At 41.0% G+C, this 17,173-nt stretch overlaps 2 protein-coding genes across 3 annotated transcripts in view; one reads left to right on the top strand and one right to left on the bottom strand.

Moving 5' to 3' along the window:
• nf1a (neurofibromin 1a) overlaps positions 1-17,173 on the bottom strand; it is a 158,088-nt gene that overhangs the window by 30,289 nt on the left and 110,626 nt on the right. The window contains exons 36-41 of the mRNA XM_042338430.1: positions 8,819-9,251; positions 7,108-7,448; positions 4,720-4,922; positions 3,630-3,823; positions 2,105-2,245; positions 827-1,106 (exon numbers count right to left, since the gene is read on the bottom strand). Coding sequence (XP_042194364.1) covers positions 827-1,106; positions 2,105-2,245; positions 3,630-3,823; positions 4,720-4,922; positions 7,108-7,448; positions 8,819-9,251 — 1,592 coding nt within the window. The remainder of the gene's footprint in view (positions 1-826; positions 1,107-2,104; positions 2,246-3,629; positions 3,824-4,719; positions 4,923-7,107; positions 7,449-8,818; positions 9,252-17,173) is intronic.
• LOC103183296 (protein EVI2A) lies at positions 10,202-15,866 on the top strand. 2 transcript variants are annotated; one of them, XM_007900690.2, is made up of 2 exons: positions 10,202-10,365; positions 14,859-15,866. In XM_007900690.2, exon 2 carries the CDS (start codon positions 14,876-14,878, stop codon positions 15,701-15,703), a length of 828 nt encoding a protein of 275 aa, XP_007898881.2. In that variant the 5' UTR covers positions 10,202-10,365; positions 14,859-14,875; the 3' UTR covers positions 15,704-15,866. The 2 variants fall into 2 exon arrangements, with proteins under 2 accessions (XP_007898881.2, XP_007898882.2); XM_007900691.2 differs by lacking the exon at positions 10,202-10,365 and adding an exon at positions 10,415-10,636.

The raw sequence follows: 17,173 nt of genomic DNA on the forward strand, positions 1-17,173 counted from the left end.
CAGTTCGTTAGTGTGATAACCTGTCTTCAGGGCTGTGGCATGAGCTGGGCTAAAGTTCCTCGGTGATGGCAGTACACTATCATTTTACTCAAGTAGCCATTCTTCATTTATAAACTTTGAAAAGAAGTGGAATGGGCTGTTTGATCACAGGGACATTGCAACATAGCGTGATATTGTTCACACAGAGCGTTTTGGAAATTGCGGACAGACATTCTGAAATCAACTCTTACAAATTACCCAGCCCTTCCTCAAATCTCTTTCCGATTTCCCCTCACTCGAATGCTGAAAATGTTTGGTTTTTATCATTGCTAAATCATCACAAATTAGAATAAGTCAGCACCAATTAAAGGAAATTATGCTGCCCTGTTGTGAAATTTTGAGAGCCCAGGAAACAAGCATTGACCCTGTATCCCAGGAATGCTCTTCAAAGGCTAGTGCAATGGTGTGTGACCTCGATATTGCTTCACACTTGCAAGTGCACGTTCCCATCAACGTAGATGAAAATAAACACACAATTTGGCAGCTCACTGCAGGCACATAGCAGCAGTGAGTCACGGTTGATGATTCTATAAACTAAAGGCTTCCCAATTGAAAGGATGTCTGTTGAAAAGTTCCAGGAGAGGATGACACTGAAGGAACAACACTGAGCCTCTTTTCGTTTTGCTCTCCCCCTCATCCCATCCCATCCCATCCCTAACCCCAGCAGGCTAACACACTGGTCTTCAAAACTAAATAGCAGCAAAACATTGATGTAAGTTACGAATCTTAATTGTCTTTTTATCTTGTTGAAATGCACAATGGAGAAACTGATAATAACTGAGCTTACCACTGAAATTCAGCTGGGAACACGTGCAAAGTGAATGAATGATGTTGATGACCAGACCATGAGTGGAAGCTCGAAGGGACAGAGGCCCAGTGGCCACCAATAAAGTGACTACATGGAAGAGGTAGGGGAGATGTGCAGCCACATCAAGTGAATTGTTGAATGACAGCATCAACATGTAACGGGCAAGGATAGCGATGTCATCCCACATCAGGTGCTGTTCCAGTGTTGGGGTCGGAGAGAGACAGGTCTTATCTATTATTTTACACATTCGTCCAATCACCTGGAAAGATCAACAACGGTTACACACAGCACATGAAATACAGCAGTTCAGTTTGTGTAGTGTTCTGATTAGTACAACACTTTGCACATCAAAAGCCAATAATAATAAATCTTGCATTTGACATAGTGCCTTATCACATCTTCGAGACGTCACAAAGTGCTTCGCAGAACATACTGTAAAGTGAAATGACTGTATATTTTGTGGACGAAAAGCGACAGCCAATTGCGCACAGTAGCGTCCCACAAACAGTGGTGGATTGAGTGACTAATTTATTATTATTATTATTTTTTGGAAGGAATTGTTACCTCCAGAAGAGCGGGGATAACTAGGAGGAATTATCAGACAACACAACAAATACAATTCATTCCACAGATACCAAGGACAGAGTTGCAACATTCACGCCTGATCTGAATCCCCAAATTTTTCATTTTTTCAAATGATGACAAATTCAATAAAATCCCTGCAACTTTACTTGGCCTTAGAACTGGAATAAACCTCAAAATGAAGTTGGTTCACCGTAATAGAGCGGAATGTTGCAAACTTTAAAGGCAAGGGTGTGCCTTTAGACTGCATGGTGTAGGAAGGAAGGAAAAAGAATTCTAATCTTTCACACCACAACTTATTGTTGCTAAGAAAGAAAATTGCATAATGAAGCTAGCGGAGTCTCCTTCAATGTACAGGGTGACCAAAAAGTCATGATTCCATTACAATAAGTGTAAAATAATTTTTTTTTAGAAAGTAGGGTAGTATCACGACTTTTTGGTCACCCTTTATTATCCAAACACCCTGGTTTAGTGCTGCACATAAGAGCTATTGTCATGGTCAACATCTCAGCTTGTGTGAGTGTGGCATGATGACCTTTCATTATTGATATTCCATTTTAACCTTGGGACTGAAAGAGAACACTGAGATACTGCTGTAGGGTAACTGTGTTGTCTTCGGCATACAAAAATAAGGAGAATACACAGATCGATATTCTTATTACAAATGGTTCGTACCTTGCTCGAAACAAGCTTCACATTCCCTGATGCCAGGGCGACTGCAGTGTCTGCCATGACCTCAGCTTTGATGGAGCCCAAACCACCTGTAGCACTCGTCTTGATGAAACTGTCCAGTACCACATCAAGCAGATCCGTAATCTGCAAAAGAAATATCAGAGGTTGAAGCACTAATAATAACAATAATCCTTGCATTTGATATAGTGTCTTATCACTTCTTTGAGACGTCTTAAAAACGCTTCACAGAATATATTGTAAAGTGAATTGACCGTATATTTTGTGGGTGAAATGCGGCAGCCAATTGCAAAAACAGCAGTGTCCCACGGACAGTCGTGGACTGGACCAATTTATTATTAAATTAGATGGGTATTGGAACAAATATAACATAATTGACAATATTGGGCAGCCTGCAGTATTCGCTGCACTGGGGTATTGTGCCTTGAAGCAACAGGACGCAGGTTAGGATCTGCAATTCCCCCAACAGATACCTCCTGCTTGAAACCAAACCATCAGTTTTCTCACCGGCCATGTAGGAACATTAGATGCTGATTCAGCCCTGGATGTGTACCTCTTCATAGCAATCAATTAATACAATGCTGACAGGGAGATAAGACCATGCCCATCCAAGCCTGGCATGTTTTCAGGGAAAAGAGGAAAAATACTAAAATATGCTTTCATATCACAAGTTATAGTTTTTCAGAACCAAATTGTATCAGTAGGAGAGCAGAGCATTCCTTGAACACATGATCCAAACACTCTGGCCTAGTTGTGCATGCAAGGAGCTATTGTGATGGGCAATATTACAGCTTGTGAGAGTGCAGGGTTTACTTGAGAACCCTTTCCTTACTGATATACCACGCTACTTTTTTGACTGATGGTGAACATTGAGGTACAGCTATAGAGTAGGTGTGGTGTTTTAGGCTCACCAAAATAACAGGATACATAGCTGATCGATAAATATCTAACAGAGAAACCTAGATTAACATCTTAGATGTGACTCTACACCAAAACTGAACGAAGGGTCACACCCAAAACTTTAACCATTTTTTTTTCTCCCCCACACACTGATCAATCTGCTGTAGATTTTGTTTCCAGATTTTCACATTTGCACTTTTATCTCTCCGCGGTTTAAATTAGTTGAACCATCGCTAAGCTGTTTTTCTATTCTGCTCCTTGACTGTAAGCAAAATATTTTAACATACTAGAAAAAAAAGTGTGTGAGATGGGAAAGACCAGAGGTTTCTCTGCAGCTTCCCAAACAGACTGAATAATAATATCTACATTTGATATAGCACAGATAATGTCAAAAAGTCCCAAAGAGCTATATTCTGCAGGTCAAAACAATTTGTTAACCTTTGTTATCTTTAAAGAATAGTAAAAGTTATGAACCATTTTACCCTGGCATTATATTACCTTCACGTCCTCCCGACATGAAAGGCATTTTACAAATGTAATTTTGTAATTATTGCAAATTGAGAAACAATCGTAGTATTTCAAGAGCAGCGATTAAACTGGTAACTGGTACCTGGCCAAGGCTGCCCCAGATCTTTGCCTGGATGGAAGGGTACATCTGCTTCTCATTGATGGTCATCGTAATTAGCTTATCCAAAATGGCAGTAACCCGTTGACGTTTTGCGTCGTCATTGTGCTTGCAAAAGCGGACCAAGTTCAACAACCAGGGAGTCATGTATTCCAGACAGAGATGTTTGAGTTCAATACCTGCAACACAAGGACTCAACCATTATATCTAGAAAATATTACCACCTTTCGCTCATTTACTTTAATTCACAAACCCATTTAGTGTGAGGGAAAACATTTCTTCATTCCATTGCTAGTCGACATATCACAGCAATATGCTTAAGTTCACATCAATTACTGGCTGTTTTTAATTTTATATATTTTCCCACAAAAACATTACATTCGTTGCCTGGGTTATCTATTCCTTCACCTTGCAAAGAATCATCACGACTCTGACTCCACAGAGATATCAACAGACACCATTAATGCCCCTCAATTAACCAGGTTGAAATTTCCTCTCAAGCAAGTTTTCTTCTCCACTCACGAATGACTTGGCACAGACTAGAAGCCTCACTTTCTATGGAAGTTAAATGTAAAGTGCCGTCAAGAATGAATTGAAACACAAGTTTCTTTGGGTGGTACTATATTGTAGTAATGTAGTGATTGGTTTGCCACAGAGAGAAATGTTTCTGCTCGAAAGCACAGCCTCCATGTCAATTTATAATTGGGGCTGATCTGTCATGAGAGATGACAAGTGAAGACTAAATGCTCAAACCCCAGACCATTCATGATATACCACTTTGCAGGAGAATCAGAAAAGTACCGTGGGACCCTCTCAGTTCTTTTAGAATATCAAGAGTGCAGTGAGAGACAAGAACTGAGGTGTGTGTGTGTATGTGGGGTGGGCGGGGAATGGGAGTTGTAACTGTTGGGCAAATATCCTCAATAAAACAATTTTGGAAGTACAGCTAATAGAATAAAAAGTTCGTTAGATAATGCATGATAAAGGGTACATAATACATCATATCTCAAGCTTCGATATCTCTGCATCTCCGAATAATTCTACAAATTTCAAAATCACAAAATCTAGTACTCACTGGATTTGCTGAATCCTGAGATACACTCCTCAAGGAACTCTAGTGTCAGGTGGGGCTCATTTGCTGCCAGCGTTTTACTAATAGAGACAATAAATAGAGTGTTGTTTGCAGGGATGCACAGTCCAGATGTCTCCAGCAACTGACCTTCGATTTTCAGATTGAAGGTACATGTTAAGGCACACAAGAGATTATAGGCAGCAGATCTGGAAAAACAAATGATCCATTAATGCAATAAAACAATTATAGAAAATGGTCATCTCACATGACATAAAAACAGACAATGTTTAAAATGCCAAGAATACTTATTCTACAAAACAGGAGATTCATTCATTTTACACAGCTACCGGCACCATTTACAATGACAGGTAAACAACTGAAATGTGATTATGGCTAAGTGAAATGGACCCAAAGCTGAATTTGAGAGCAGCATTTGCCCTCGTCAGAGAGCAGCAATCTGCCCTCTTGAAGGCACATCAGCAGGTAACCAGAGTGAGAGGAGGGTACACGCTATAACCGAGGCTTCAGATCGAGAGGAGCAGCAGGTGAGAGCAGGAAACACTCAAGCAGGGGAGAACTCCAAAGATCAGAGGATCCCCTGGGCTGACACGACCGCCATGGTACACAGCAGATTTACTTGTGGGTGACCTCCTTTACTTGAGTTACCTCCTTCACACATTGGTTTGTGTACTAGACTGAGCAGTCCACAAAATAATTTGAAGGTTTGTGACAATGTTGGTGGAAAACACTTATCATTAAAAGCTGGATGTGCATCACTTCTTCGGTATTTGATTTGCACTATTCACAATTCAAAACATTTTCCCAGGAGAGCGATCATGTCTTAAGTCAGATGGGAGAGGCAGAATATCTCCCATGTCAGATAATAGACAAAAACAAATAGCATTTGATTTAGTGGCTTTCATTGTCAGGAGGATGACTCAAAGTGTTCTCTGTAAACTATAGTTCAGGAATGATTCTCTGTAAAGTAGTGACTGTATTTTGACGCCAACAAAGGGATGATTTCCCAAGTTGGTCTCAATGGTAAAACTTCAACAACTTGCACCACAACTGGTAAATGGGCTGATTTCTACAGCAATTGTATGCAAATTCTTCTGTGGTACTTCTTTACACCAAGGGTGGTGAGAATGTGGAGCTAGTCATTTTCTAAAAGAATGCATTTCTTCAGCAGTCATAGAAAGGACCAAGATCACAGTGTCCGAAGGCCAAAAAGCAGCAGTTACACAATCCAAAGGAAGAGAGACTTCAATTGATGTCAATTTCAACCAAACAAGATGTGAATATAGAGAGACAAAGAAAAGGAAAGCGAAAAAAAAGACAGATTTACAAGTTGCTTCTGTTCATCATTTAATTTTCAATATCAGTCCAACAATTGTGAACAAGCAGAATGGCCAAACGTTCCAGGTCTGACTTACTGGCCCGACGGTGTTAAGCCAGGACTCAGCTTCATGATTGAATTCTTAGTGAGCTCATCCATCATTGAGCATGTTTTATCTATTCTGTGTTGAAATTCATGAATTACCATACAGATTACCCACATTAAAAATTAATTGAAAGACTAAATTAATGACTTTGAGCAGGAACTACACTGGGCTGACGTCAAGGCACAAAGTAGGTGGTTTATTCTGTGGTGATCAAGAGCATCCTTAGATATTTTGTATGTTCTTCTGAGGGACCATTTACTCAGCCTCAGATAGGTAGCATGGAGTCAGCAAGAGAAAATACATAAAACTGTGGCTCGAGTAAGAAATCTGTCATACAATACAGGAAAACCACCAAAATATTGACATTATCATTTTGTTCAATGTACCACATTCTGTAAAGTCCTACTTCTTTTGTTTTCAAAATAAATTACATCCACATGAAAATACTACTAAAAAAAACTAGACAACACTTAATGATGCTTAAACAATTGTCAAATAATCATATTGTGTTTGTTTGTATAATATAGGAAATAAAACAGTTAATAGTTTCAGGTAGGAGTAAACCATTTTTCAAGTAACCAAACTATTCAACTTCTCAAAGGATTCTTTCAACAAATTTATCTCATAATCTGGGTACATATATGTATTTTGCTGTATGAATTTTATGACAATTTAAAGTGCCACCTCCTGCTGTACATATAACTAAAGTAACAAATAACAAATACACTAACTGTGAATCATGGTGTTGGATCTTGTAATGTAGCTCAAAGATTTACTCAATACAACAAAATTATTAAAAGATTTCAATTTCCCTGAAAGTTTTTAACTGGCCCAAAGGATCACACTTAACCTTTTCAACAGCACGTGAGATATGGTCCCATCTAAAGCTGGCCTTTAAATACACTGCAAAAATAACCCAGCACAAAGAAAGTGAAGGTAATAAGCCTACCGTAAGCTTGGATCTGAGCTCCCAAGGTTGAGAAGTGCTATATTCAGCAGTGTTCCTGGAACATCCTTTGGTCGTATTTTAGTGTGCTGTGGGATAGAGTCTGGCTGCGACAATTCCCATCGTGTCCTTATGTGGATAATAGATTGCACGATTGCCTCGCATTCCTGGTGCATGAATGTTAGTGGTGTGCCTTGATTGGCAATGGTTAGTGTGAACTGGTTTTCATCCACCAGGCAGATCTCCTCGATTTCTGAAGCGTAGTAAATGTCATTCAGAAACACCGACTGGCCGAGGACTCTTGTCCGCTCTGCTGAAGTCACCTGAACAGCTGTGGATCCCACCTGGTTCAACAAAATGACGAAAAATCAATCAGAAAACCTATGCTGAGCAAAACTGATAGGATTTATGAAATATAATAATAATCCTTGCATTTGATATCACGTCTTCGACGTCTCAAAGGCTTCACAGGATATGCTGTAAAGTAAATTGACTGTATATTTGTGGGCGTAAAGCGGCAGCCAATTGTGCGCAGCAGTGTCCCACAAACAGTCGTGGATTGAAAATGACCAATTTCTTATTGTTTTGTTTTTTTGGAGGGATTATTATTAGGCGTGTGGAGTAAGGAAACTTGCCCAAGGTTTCGCTCTGCCTGGAATTGAACCCAAGTGTCTCGCTTGCAAGGCAAGTGCTCTAACCACTGAGCTACAGGACTCCACGCAAATCATTGCTACTAAATATATAATATATAAATATATATAGTATATCTAATACATTGCTACTGGGAGCAGATCACCCCCATTATTGCCCATCCTGGTTGGTTGCCCATCTCCCCAGACGATCAAGTTCAAGATCTTCGTCCTCCCCTTTAAAGCTCTCTGTGGTCTTGCTCCTCTGCGACCTACTAAAACCATACCTACCTGTCCACTCCCTCAGCTGGGCCTGCTCCAACTTGCCCACCCCAACATCAGTGGTCAGGCTTTCTGCCCCCATTCTCTGGACCTCCATCCCGGAGCCTCTTCGCCTTACCAACAACAACAACTTGGATTTATATAGCGCACTGCTCACCAGAGCGCCTTACAGTAATGGATCTCGGCGCCGAGCCAAGTGGAGGGGAGGAAGGTGACCGAAGGCCCGGTCGAAAAGAAAGGTCTTCGGCAGAGACCTGAAAATGGGAGGGGAGGGAGCGAGGCGAAGGAAGTGCGGGAGTTCCAGCGCCTCGAGGTATAGTAGCTGAAGGCACGGCCGCTGAGGGTGGAGCGGAGGACTTGGGGGACGAGGAGTAGGCCAGACCCGGAGGAACGAAGACAATGGGTACTGTTTTGAGGAGAGGTCAGAGAGGTAGGGGGATGCAGAGGAGTGCAGGGACTTGAATAGAAGGGTGAGGATCTTGAAATCAACTTCCTTGCCTCCCTCAAAGTTTTTATCAAGTCCTTTCTCTTTGACTGTGCCTTCGGTCATTGTCTGTCCCACCCACACCACCTCCTCCTCCCCTCTTGATTCTAACCTCAAGCTCAGGAGCAAACGCTTGACTGGCCTGGGCCTTGCGACATCTTCCCAACGTGAAAGGAGCGTATAAATTAATTTGTTTTGTTCTATTTCCAAAACATGTCCCTGTTATCTATTACAACAGCTGTTGGCTTCTGAAGTCCCAATGATTTTATCGTAAGTGACAATGAAGAAATGAAAGATTTTGAAAGAAAGGACCTCCTACCTTAATAGAGACTTTAGTGTCCTTGTGGGCCAGTTTTAGAGCATTATGAAATACTTTCAAATCCTCCTCTAGAGCCAGCGTGGCAGCAGGAAGTTTCTGATGATCTGGCTCAATGTGTTCCACAAGCTTTCCCGGTGAGTCAATGAATATCAGCTTTTTGCTGCCCTTGAGTCCTGTTAAAAGCCGTTCATGATATTTTGTGTATTCTCTGACCCAAGAGTTACAGTTATAGATGTACACGGCAGCCACATTCTCATAGGCTACACCAGGAAAAACCACAAACCATTTGGAGAGGAAGTCTGTTTTAAAACGATTGCTGGGCCCTGCATGGGTGAGGTCCACAACAATCTCATATGGCTTGGCATAATATGGCTTCAGAGTTAGGAGGACGTGGTAAATAAGGAGATCGCCGTTTATCTGCCCAGTCTTGAATCTGCAAGAGGAAAACAAAAGGCTGCAGCAATCTTACTACAAAGAATTCAACTTGATAACCAATCATCTATTTAAAAAAAAACTTGCATTTGAAAAAGCATCTTTCACATCGGAAGGACGTTTCAAGGTGTTTTGCGGTAAAGCGATGCGACTGTGTATTTTGTAGGCAAATTCAGCAGCCAATTTACTCACAGCAATGTACCACAAACAGCTATGAAATGAGTGGCCTATTTTATTTTCCCAATGTTGAAAAATGAACAATAAATACAAATTCTTGCATTTGATATATACTTTTTGCTTTAAGAGGATTTCTCAAAGCACTTCACAGGATCCACTGTAAAGTGTAGCGAGTGTGTATTTTATTGGTAAACAATAAACAAAGACTGAAATACAATTGCTTTTCAGAGTTTAATACCCAACTAAATGCAGTTTAATACAAAACCACTGAAAACAATACAACTGGTTTCACTCTTGATTACTGAACACAATGAAATGCTATTGGTTTGAAAGAGAATTTCACTTACACCACTAATGTATATATGAACTTTATAAAAGCAAGTTTATTTTACATATAATTTAATACAAGATTTCTTTCCTCCTAAAGAAGGAAATGAAATTTCAAGCAGCCTGAAATCAACCACAGATATCACTTTACTGAGTTTATTATTCAAAATTTGGAGATGATGGTAGATCATAGTTGATTACAGAAGAGTTTTATTATAAACAAATCAACATTTTTCCAAGAAGAGGTTTTCCTTTTATCAATTTTAATATTCAGTTTCTTCCCATACTTACAGAAGAAAAATATTCATTGGCAGCTCATGTGCAGGGGATATTTACAGTGGTTTGAAAACACTCCAAGTATCCTATTATAGATATTACTTTGCAGTTGTCTGTTATAAGGAAATGTGTCAGCCCTTTGTGGTTCACAAACGTCATCGGATTGCAGCTACTGGTGCAACTTGCAGTTAGATGACGGAGATCTTCTGACAATAATTCATTTATCCAACAGACTTTCAAAACCAGTACCGAGGTTAGTGGCAATAAGACAAAACTCCGGAGTGCATCTGAGCTTTATTGACTGAAAAAGAGATTGGATCAACCAGTTGTTGAAGGTAAGTTGCAGGTTGTCTCACTGCGCTATGTGGGTTCATTCCAATAACCTCTTCCTCAAACCAGCAGAAACATATCATACAGCAACTTTATTTTGATAAACAAAATGTTTTTTTACTTCTGTTTTTTTATGCAATGATTTTCCTTCAGTTATGCAATTACGGGGCTTGCTGTAGCCCCCTGGCAAACTCTGCCCGGTTTGTGGCACAGATCATCTGGTGTCTTCTGTGGACAACAGACTCCACTGAGTTGTATCTGAGAAACAGGGAATTTGTAAGTATTATGATTCTTTCATTTCCCTTTGGAAATTATTTTAAAGTATTTCCTTCTGAATTCCTTTCCTCCCTGGCTATGAGTGTAGACTTTCTCCACATAAGCCCCAATCAATTCTCCTCTGAATCTGACCCCACAAGGTGTGTGAAAGCAGTCTCTGGGGGGACAACACTTCCTCCAATATTTTCCCTCTCTCTAAAACATGACTTCTGCTTGCACTTTATCACTGCTGAACCAAGAAGACGAGAAAGCAGAATGAAAAGGAAAGCAAATGTCCCTTTCCGAAGCTGAATTGTGCACTGAACAAAAAAAGTCACAAACTTTCATCCTGTATTTCACCCCTTTTATATTGCAACCTGGTGATCAGCGTTTTGTCCTTAAAACAGCAGAGTTTCTGGCAAGATTAAACTCCAGATTAAACAGTTGATCAGTCTCCGAATGACTTGGCAGATGCAGCGTTTGTGATCTGAACATTCCTCTGGAATTAACTTGCACTGATTTAGTGGCTTTCACATCAGGAACACTTCCCTCAAAATACTTCTCACAGCTTACTGGGAGCACAAGGTTTTTTGAGGGGTGGAGAGGGAATCTTGGACGCTGGGATGGAGTTCCACAGAGCTAGGCAGAATGGGGAAAGCTCCCCTACCAATTGGACGAGGAGTAGGATTGCAAGAGGTTGGAGAGATTTGAAAGCAAGGATGGTGATCTTGAATTCTATTTACTGCATGATGGAGGCCACTAACATAAAACTGTAATATATTCAATATTTCTAGCTGTTTGTGGTGTATCCTTTCTTCCCACATTAGACTCCCCGAGTCTATCATCCTCATCTTGCTCCACATCCCCCAAAGGGTCGTCTTGTGCTCACTTTTAAATTGCTCCGTGGTCTTGCCCCACCCTATCTCTGTCACCTTCAAAAACCCGAGCAACCCAACCCGCATCCTCCGTTCAGCAGGCACTAACCTGCTTCACTTACCCTGCCCCGCCTGCCCCACCATCAGCGGTCAGGCTTTCTGCTTTCATACCCCCACTTTCTGGAACTCCATCCCGGAGTTTCTTTGCTTCACCCTTTCCCTCACCTCCCTCAAGGTCGACCTCAAGACCTTCCTCTTTGATATATTTGGTCATATTTCCTTCCCCACCACAGCCCCCGAATGCAACCCCCACCTCGGGTGCAAACCCTTGATTGTCCAGCGGCTTTGGATAGCCGCCCAATGTGAAAGACGCTATATAAATGCAATTTGTTGTTGCTGTTTTTCCATAGAAAATTAACTTTGCATTTGATATCGCGGGTATAATGTTAACATTTCTCAAAGCGCTCCTTCACAGGTAATAGTGGTCAAGTGTATGTTGCAGCTCAAGGCAAGCTCAGTAGTCAATTTGAGCCCAGTAAGGTGCCACAAACAGCCACAAAGTGATGATCAATTCAACTGAAATATGGTTGTCCAGGATAAAAAAAATTATTTGGCAATGGTATTCCTTCTACAAATTATCATAATATGCTTATGCTCCTCCTGTGGTGATATCATCCGCAGACATGGGGTTAACTTCCACATGTATGCGGATGACACCCAACTCTACCTTTCCTCCTCTACCCTCAACTCCACGACCCCCGATGTCCTGACAGCTGTCTGTCCGACATCGAGTCCTGGACGAGAGACCAACTTTCTTCAGCTCAACGTGCGTAAAACTGAGGCCCTCCTGATTGGCTCACGTCAGCGCCTCCGCACCTCAGGCGCTGACAGCATCAGCATCCAAGGCTGCACTCTCCACCTCTCAAAGCCTTCGCTTCCTCCCTTTCCTCCTGCAAGGCCGGTCTCAAGACCTTTCTCTTTGACCGAGCTTTCAGCTCTCCTCTCGACTCTCTACCCCCTCCTCGCTCCCTCCCTTCCCTGCCCTCACCCTGACCATTTCCCCCCTGCTCGGGTCCTGACCCAACTGTACAGCGCCTTGGGACATCCTCCCGACGTGAAAGGCGCTCTATAAATGGAATCTTGTTGTTGTTGTTGTATAACAGCATCACCTTTATTTACAATTATTTGGGCCAAGCAATTAACATTTATATAGCACCTTCTACATCGGAAGGATGTCTCAAAATGCTTCAAAATGAATCTGGGTTAATGACTATCTCTGATATTATTAATTCTGCCCTAACGCCTCGGGCTATGTAAAGTCTCCAAAATTGTACCAAAGAACCAGGTGTAGTTCAATACATTCCGCACACATTTGAGAAAGAGTAAAGTACAACCCATTTTGTTAATGCAGATCGCCAATAATAAAGTTGAAGGGAAGAGTGCAAAGGGTGCAAACTCCTTCCTTTAAGAAGAATGAAGTATACTGAAAGATTTGCAGCATTTCCTTCATGTTTTTTCTCATGTTGTTCAATTCAAAGTCCNTTTTTTGCAATGGTTGTTTGAACCTCTTTAGTGGAACAGATTTGGAGGTATTACACAGCCAACAGCTCAGCTGAATTAATACATTAGAGACAGTCATTAACTCAGAATAGTTCAGAGATGTCGCCAATCAGACATGCAGGTTAATTCAACTCATCTGCAATATTAAAATCAGTAACTCCGCAAATAGTAGCTCAGGTATAAAAATAACCACAAATTAATGACAGCGACAAGCAGTAGCAATTATACCAAAGACAGAATATAGGGCTATCCTCATGGCACACTTGAGTTTATCCAGTGAGGAGCTGAGTGACGGACAAGGAAAGATTTGATCCTCTGCCTGTGCTCAGTGAGCTGATTTCAGGTGGGGAGGCAGTCAGGGAAACTACAATTTACATAATTGTTTGCATAAACAAAATGGATTGGGCTTTGCACTTTTCTCAAACGTGTGTGCAATGAATTTAAACACATCGGGGAGCTTGGTAAAGATCTGGAGACATTATATAACCTCACGCTGTTTGGGAGCAGAATTAATGCAATGGGAGAAGGTCATGAATCCACAATCACTTGGTGACACTATAACTACTTACACATAACAATAATACTTGCATTTGATGTGGAGCCTTATCATGTCTTCGAGACGACTTAAAACGCTTCACAGAATATATTGTAAAGTGAATTGACTGTATATTTTGTGGGCGAAACGCGCCAGCCAAATGTACACAGCAGTGTCCCACAGTTGTAGATTAAGCAAAAATTATTTTTTTTTAAGATTAAGGGATTATTCCCCCGGAAAAGCGATCCGCCGATCAACAAACAACCGGGTTCCTACTTGGTAAACAGAGGCGTGTAGAGTAAGGAAACTTGCCTAATTTTTCTACACAAGTATCAAACGACAAATCACTAAATTAATGAAGAAGGCCGTTTGGCCCATCTGATCTCATTCTTCCAGAATACAGTTAGGCAAATTTCCTTACTTCACACGTCTCCGTTCCCTACCAGTAAGCAGAAACCTGTTTGTTAGTTGATTGTCAGATTGTTTTTCTGGGATATAATATCTGGTCCCAGTGGTTTATTATCTTTCAGTGCCTTAGTCCATCAGTAGCTTCTTATTTTTTAATGCTCTTAGTTCCCTGTGTCAGTGCTTCCTATTTATTTAACTTTTCTTCATACTGTCCAAATTGTCAAACTCCTTGATATTTATACAGTACAGCCCCTGTTGCACTAATCTATTCAAAGTTGTTCAATATGTCCAATCTACCCTGGTGTACTCATTCTCTTCTATGATTCCTTAGTGATTGGAGTCCTGTAGCTTAGTGGTTAGGGCACTCTCCTCGCAAGCGAGAGGACCTGGGTAGGTTGAATGAAATGTTGAGCAAGTTCCCTTACTCCACATGCCTCTGTTTACTTAGCAGTAAGTAGGAACCCAGATGTTAGTCGATTGGCGGATCGCTTTTCCGAGGGTAATAATATAAAAAATAATAATTTGGCCACTCAATAATTTGGTCACTTAATAGCGAGACCTGGGTTCAATTCCTGGCAAGGTAAAACCTTGGGCAAGTTTCCTTACTCCACACGCCTAATAATAATCGCACAAGAAAAAAACACAATAAGAAATTGGTCACTTCAAATCCACGACTGTTTGTGGGACGCTGCTGTGGCAATTGGCTGCCGCGTTTCACCCACAAATATAGTCAATTCACTTTTAAGTATATCCTGTGAAGTGCTTTGAGACGTCTGAAAGACGTGAAAAGCGCTATATCAAATGCAAGGATTATTATTATTATCTGCACAGTTAATGAACTCTATTTCAAATGATCAATTGACAGGTGCTGTACCAGGGACCATGGATCACTCTAAACAAAGCCTTTTCTTGCTGGGAGTCATCACCTTTGCTACACTATGGGCACCAATCAAGACTCAAATAATCACTGAATTGACGACACCTGAGTACGACTACAATACTGAAGCTGAAGAGCAAATGGACATTGTTTCAATAGTTGATACAAAAGTTACTACAGCAATCCCAAGTGTTATTGCACAACCATCTCAAGAAACAAGTGAGAAGACCACGGTAGGCACAGAGCAAGTGAGAAGCGCCATGACCCAAGAAACAAGTGAGAAGACCACGGTAGGCTCAGAGCAAGTAAGAAGCGCCATGACCCAAGAAACAAGTGAGAAGACGTCTGCAAATATAGAGCAAATGGGAAGCCCCACAATCAGAATGATCGCAGCTCATATGGACTCAGCAAAAACTACAAGCAAGGCAGAACACCCCACAGTGTCGATTGCTAAAGATCAGAATGGATCATTTTTTGATAATGCTGCAAATCCACAGAGTACAAAAAGTAAACAAGAAACTTTTATTTGTTTGATCATCATTGGTGCGCTTACAATCATCTGCACCCTTCTGTTAGTGACAACAACTGTCTTGTGCCATCGGGTGCACATTCTCACGAAGAACCAGAAAAAGCCTCAAACCAGGAGCAATGGCGACTTCATGAAATCATCCAAGCTGTGGTCAACTGGGCCCCATGCCCTGGTGGCTATGCCAATGGAGGAAGGAGGAACCAGTGCAACATCGGAGGAAGTCACACCGCTGAAGAATGTGGAAGAAGGGGAGAAAAATGAAACTTCGGGCAACACGGCAAAAGTAGAAAATGGGACCGATTAAAGTAAACTCTAGTCATTGATTACCTCTTTGGGCTATTGGGGACTCTGGAGTCCTAAAGCCCTGGCTCTGGCCAACCTGTGTCTAATAGCCTCTGAATATTAGGCTTCCATTTCATACATGGGCAAATTTTAATTTGTAGGTGGTATACCTACGTGGAACTCAGTCTGGTTGGAATACTGTTAAGAATGGTGATGGGTTTCTGCACATGTCAGACTGACCAAAACAAAATACAAAAGAAATGCAATGATGGCACAAAGCCAGGAGTTTTAACTTTCTAGGAAGGTTTTCAGAGCTACTGATCTGTCACACCTCAAGTTCCTAGCAGAGTGACAGTGCAATATCATTTTCCATAACACAATGTTTGATCTTTCAGATAAATCGTTGTACAATATTGCAAAATACAGTTAAGATGCACAATGCTTAAACAGAAATCTCTAACTTAGTTATATTTATCAAGCTAAAGCTAATCATCCTCACATACCAACAAAAAAAATTCCTTATAACTCTCTTCGTTTTCATTCCTTTTATTCCTCAAACTTAATATTTAATCAAATATAATCTTTGAAGGTTACACAATTAAATTGAGATTGGGTTAAGGCACCAGGAAACTGGTTACAGAAATGGTCTTCTTAGTAAATCAACTTTATTGCAGGAAAAAACAATATTCAGATTAACAATTTGTATACTTTCCCAGTGTTTCTCTTGTCAAGTATTACTTGATCATTAGGCTTTAAGTACCAGGAAACTGGATACAGAAATAGTCTTCTTGGTAAATCAACTTTATTGCAGGAAAAAAAAAATTCAAATTAACAATTTTTATACTTCCCACTGCTAACCTGACCATTGCGCTGGTTGGCAAAAAGGTTTGTTTTTATATGACTGAAGTCAAATTAATAAATGACAAAGTTCCTTCAAACATTGTTATGTACACTGAATTTTAGTGGTGTCTGTTGTATCGTTTTATGTTACTCCAAATTTGTTTACAAAAGCTGAGCTACATTTTGTTTCTGAGCAGAAATCAGGCAAGTTTTTGACAAGACAACAACAACTTGCATTTATATAGCGCCCTTCACACGGGGTAGTCTCCTAGAACACTTGACAACGTCTGACAACGGGCCAGGGAGAGACGTGAGGATGTATATAAGGGAAAGAGGGGGGGGGCCAGGATGGAGCGTTGGGAATCCCGCAGGTGACCGGGTGTGGGTGGGAGGAAAGGACGGAATCCTATTGCTCCACTTGCTGAGATCAGCAAAATTAGCACAGACTGGGGAGCAGTCTGGATCTGCACGGCTCAGCTTTACACAATGCCCATTTGGTTACTTCACTTTCGGGAGAAACCACTGCATATTTATAATTATGATTTTCTTTAAGCAAAAAAAAACCCGATGCACTCAACGTGCCCATCCATCGATGAATTACCACGGTGCCATTCAAACTTCTGGTCATTGTTTCACGCACTTTTGAAGAACT

The sequence above is a fragment of the Callorhinchus milii genome, unplaced genomic scaffold (genome assembly GCF_018977255.1).
Source record: "Callorhinchus milii isolate IMCB2004 unplaced genomic scaffold, IMCB_Cmil_1.0 Scaffold10, whole genome shotgun sequence".
Taxonomy (NCBI): Eukaryota; Metazoa; Chordata; class Chondrichthyes; order Chimaeriformes; family Callorhinchidae; genus Callorhinchus; species Callorhinchus milii.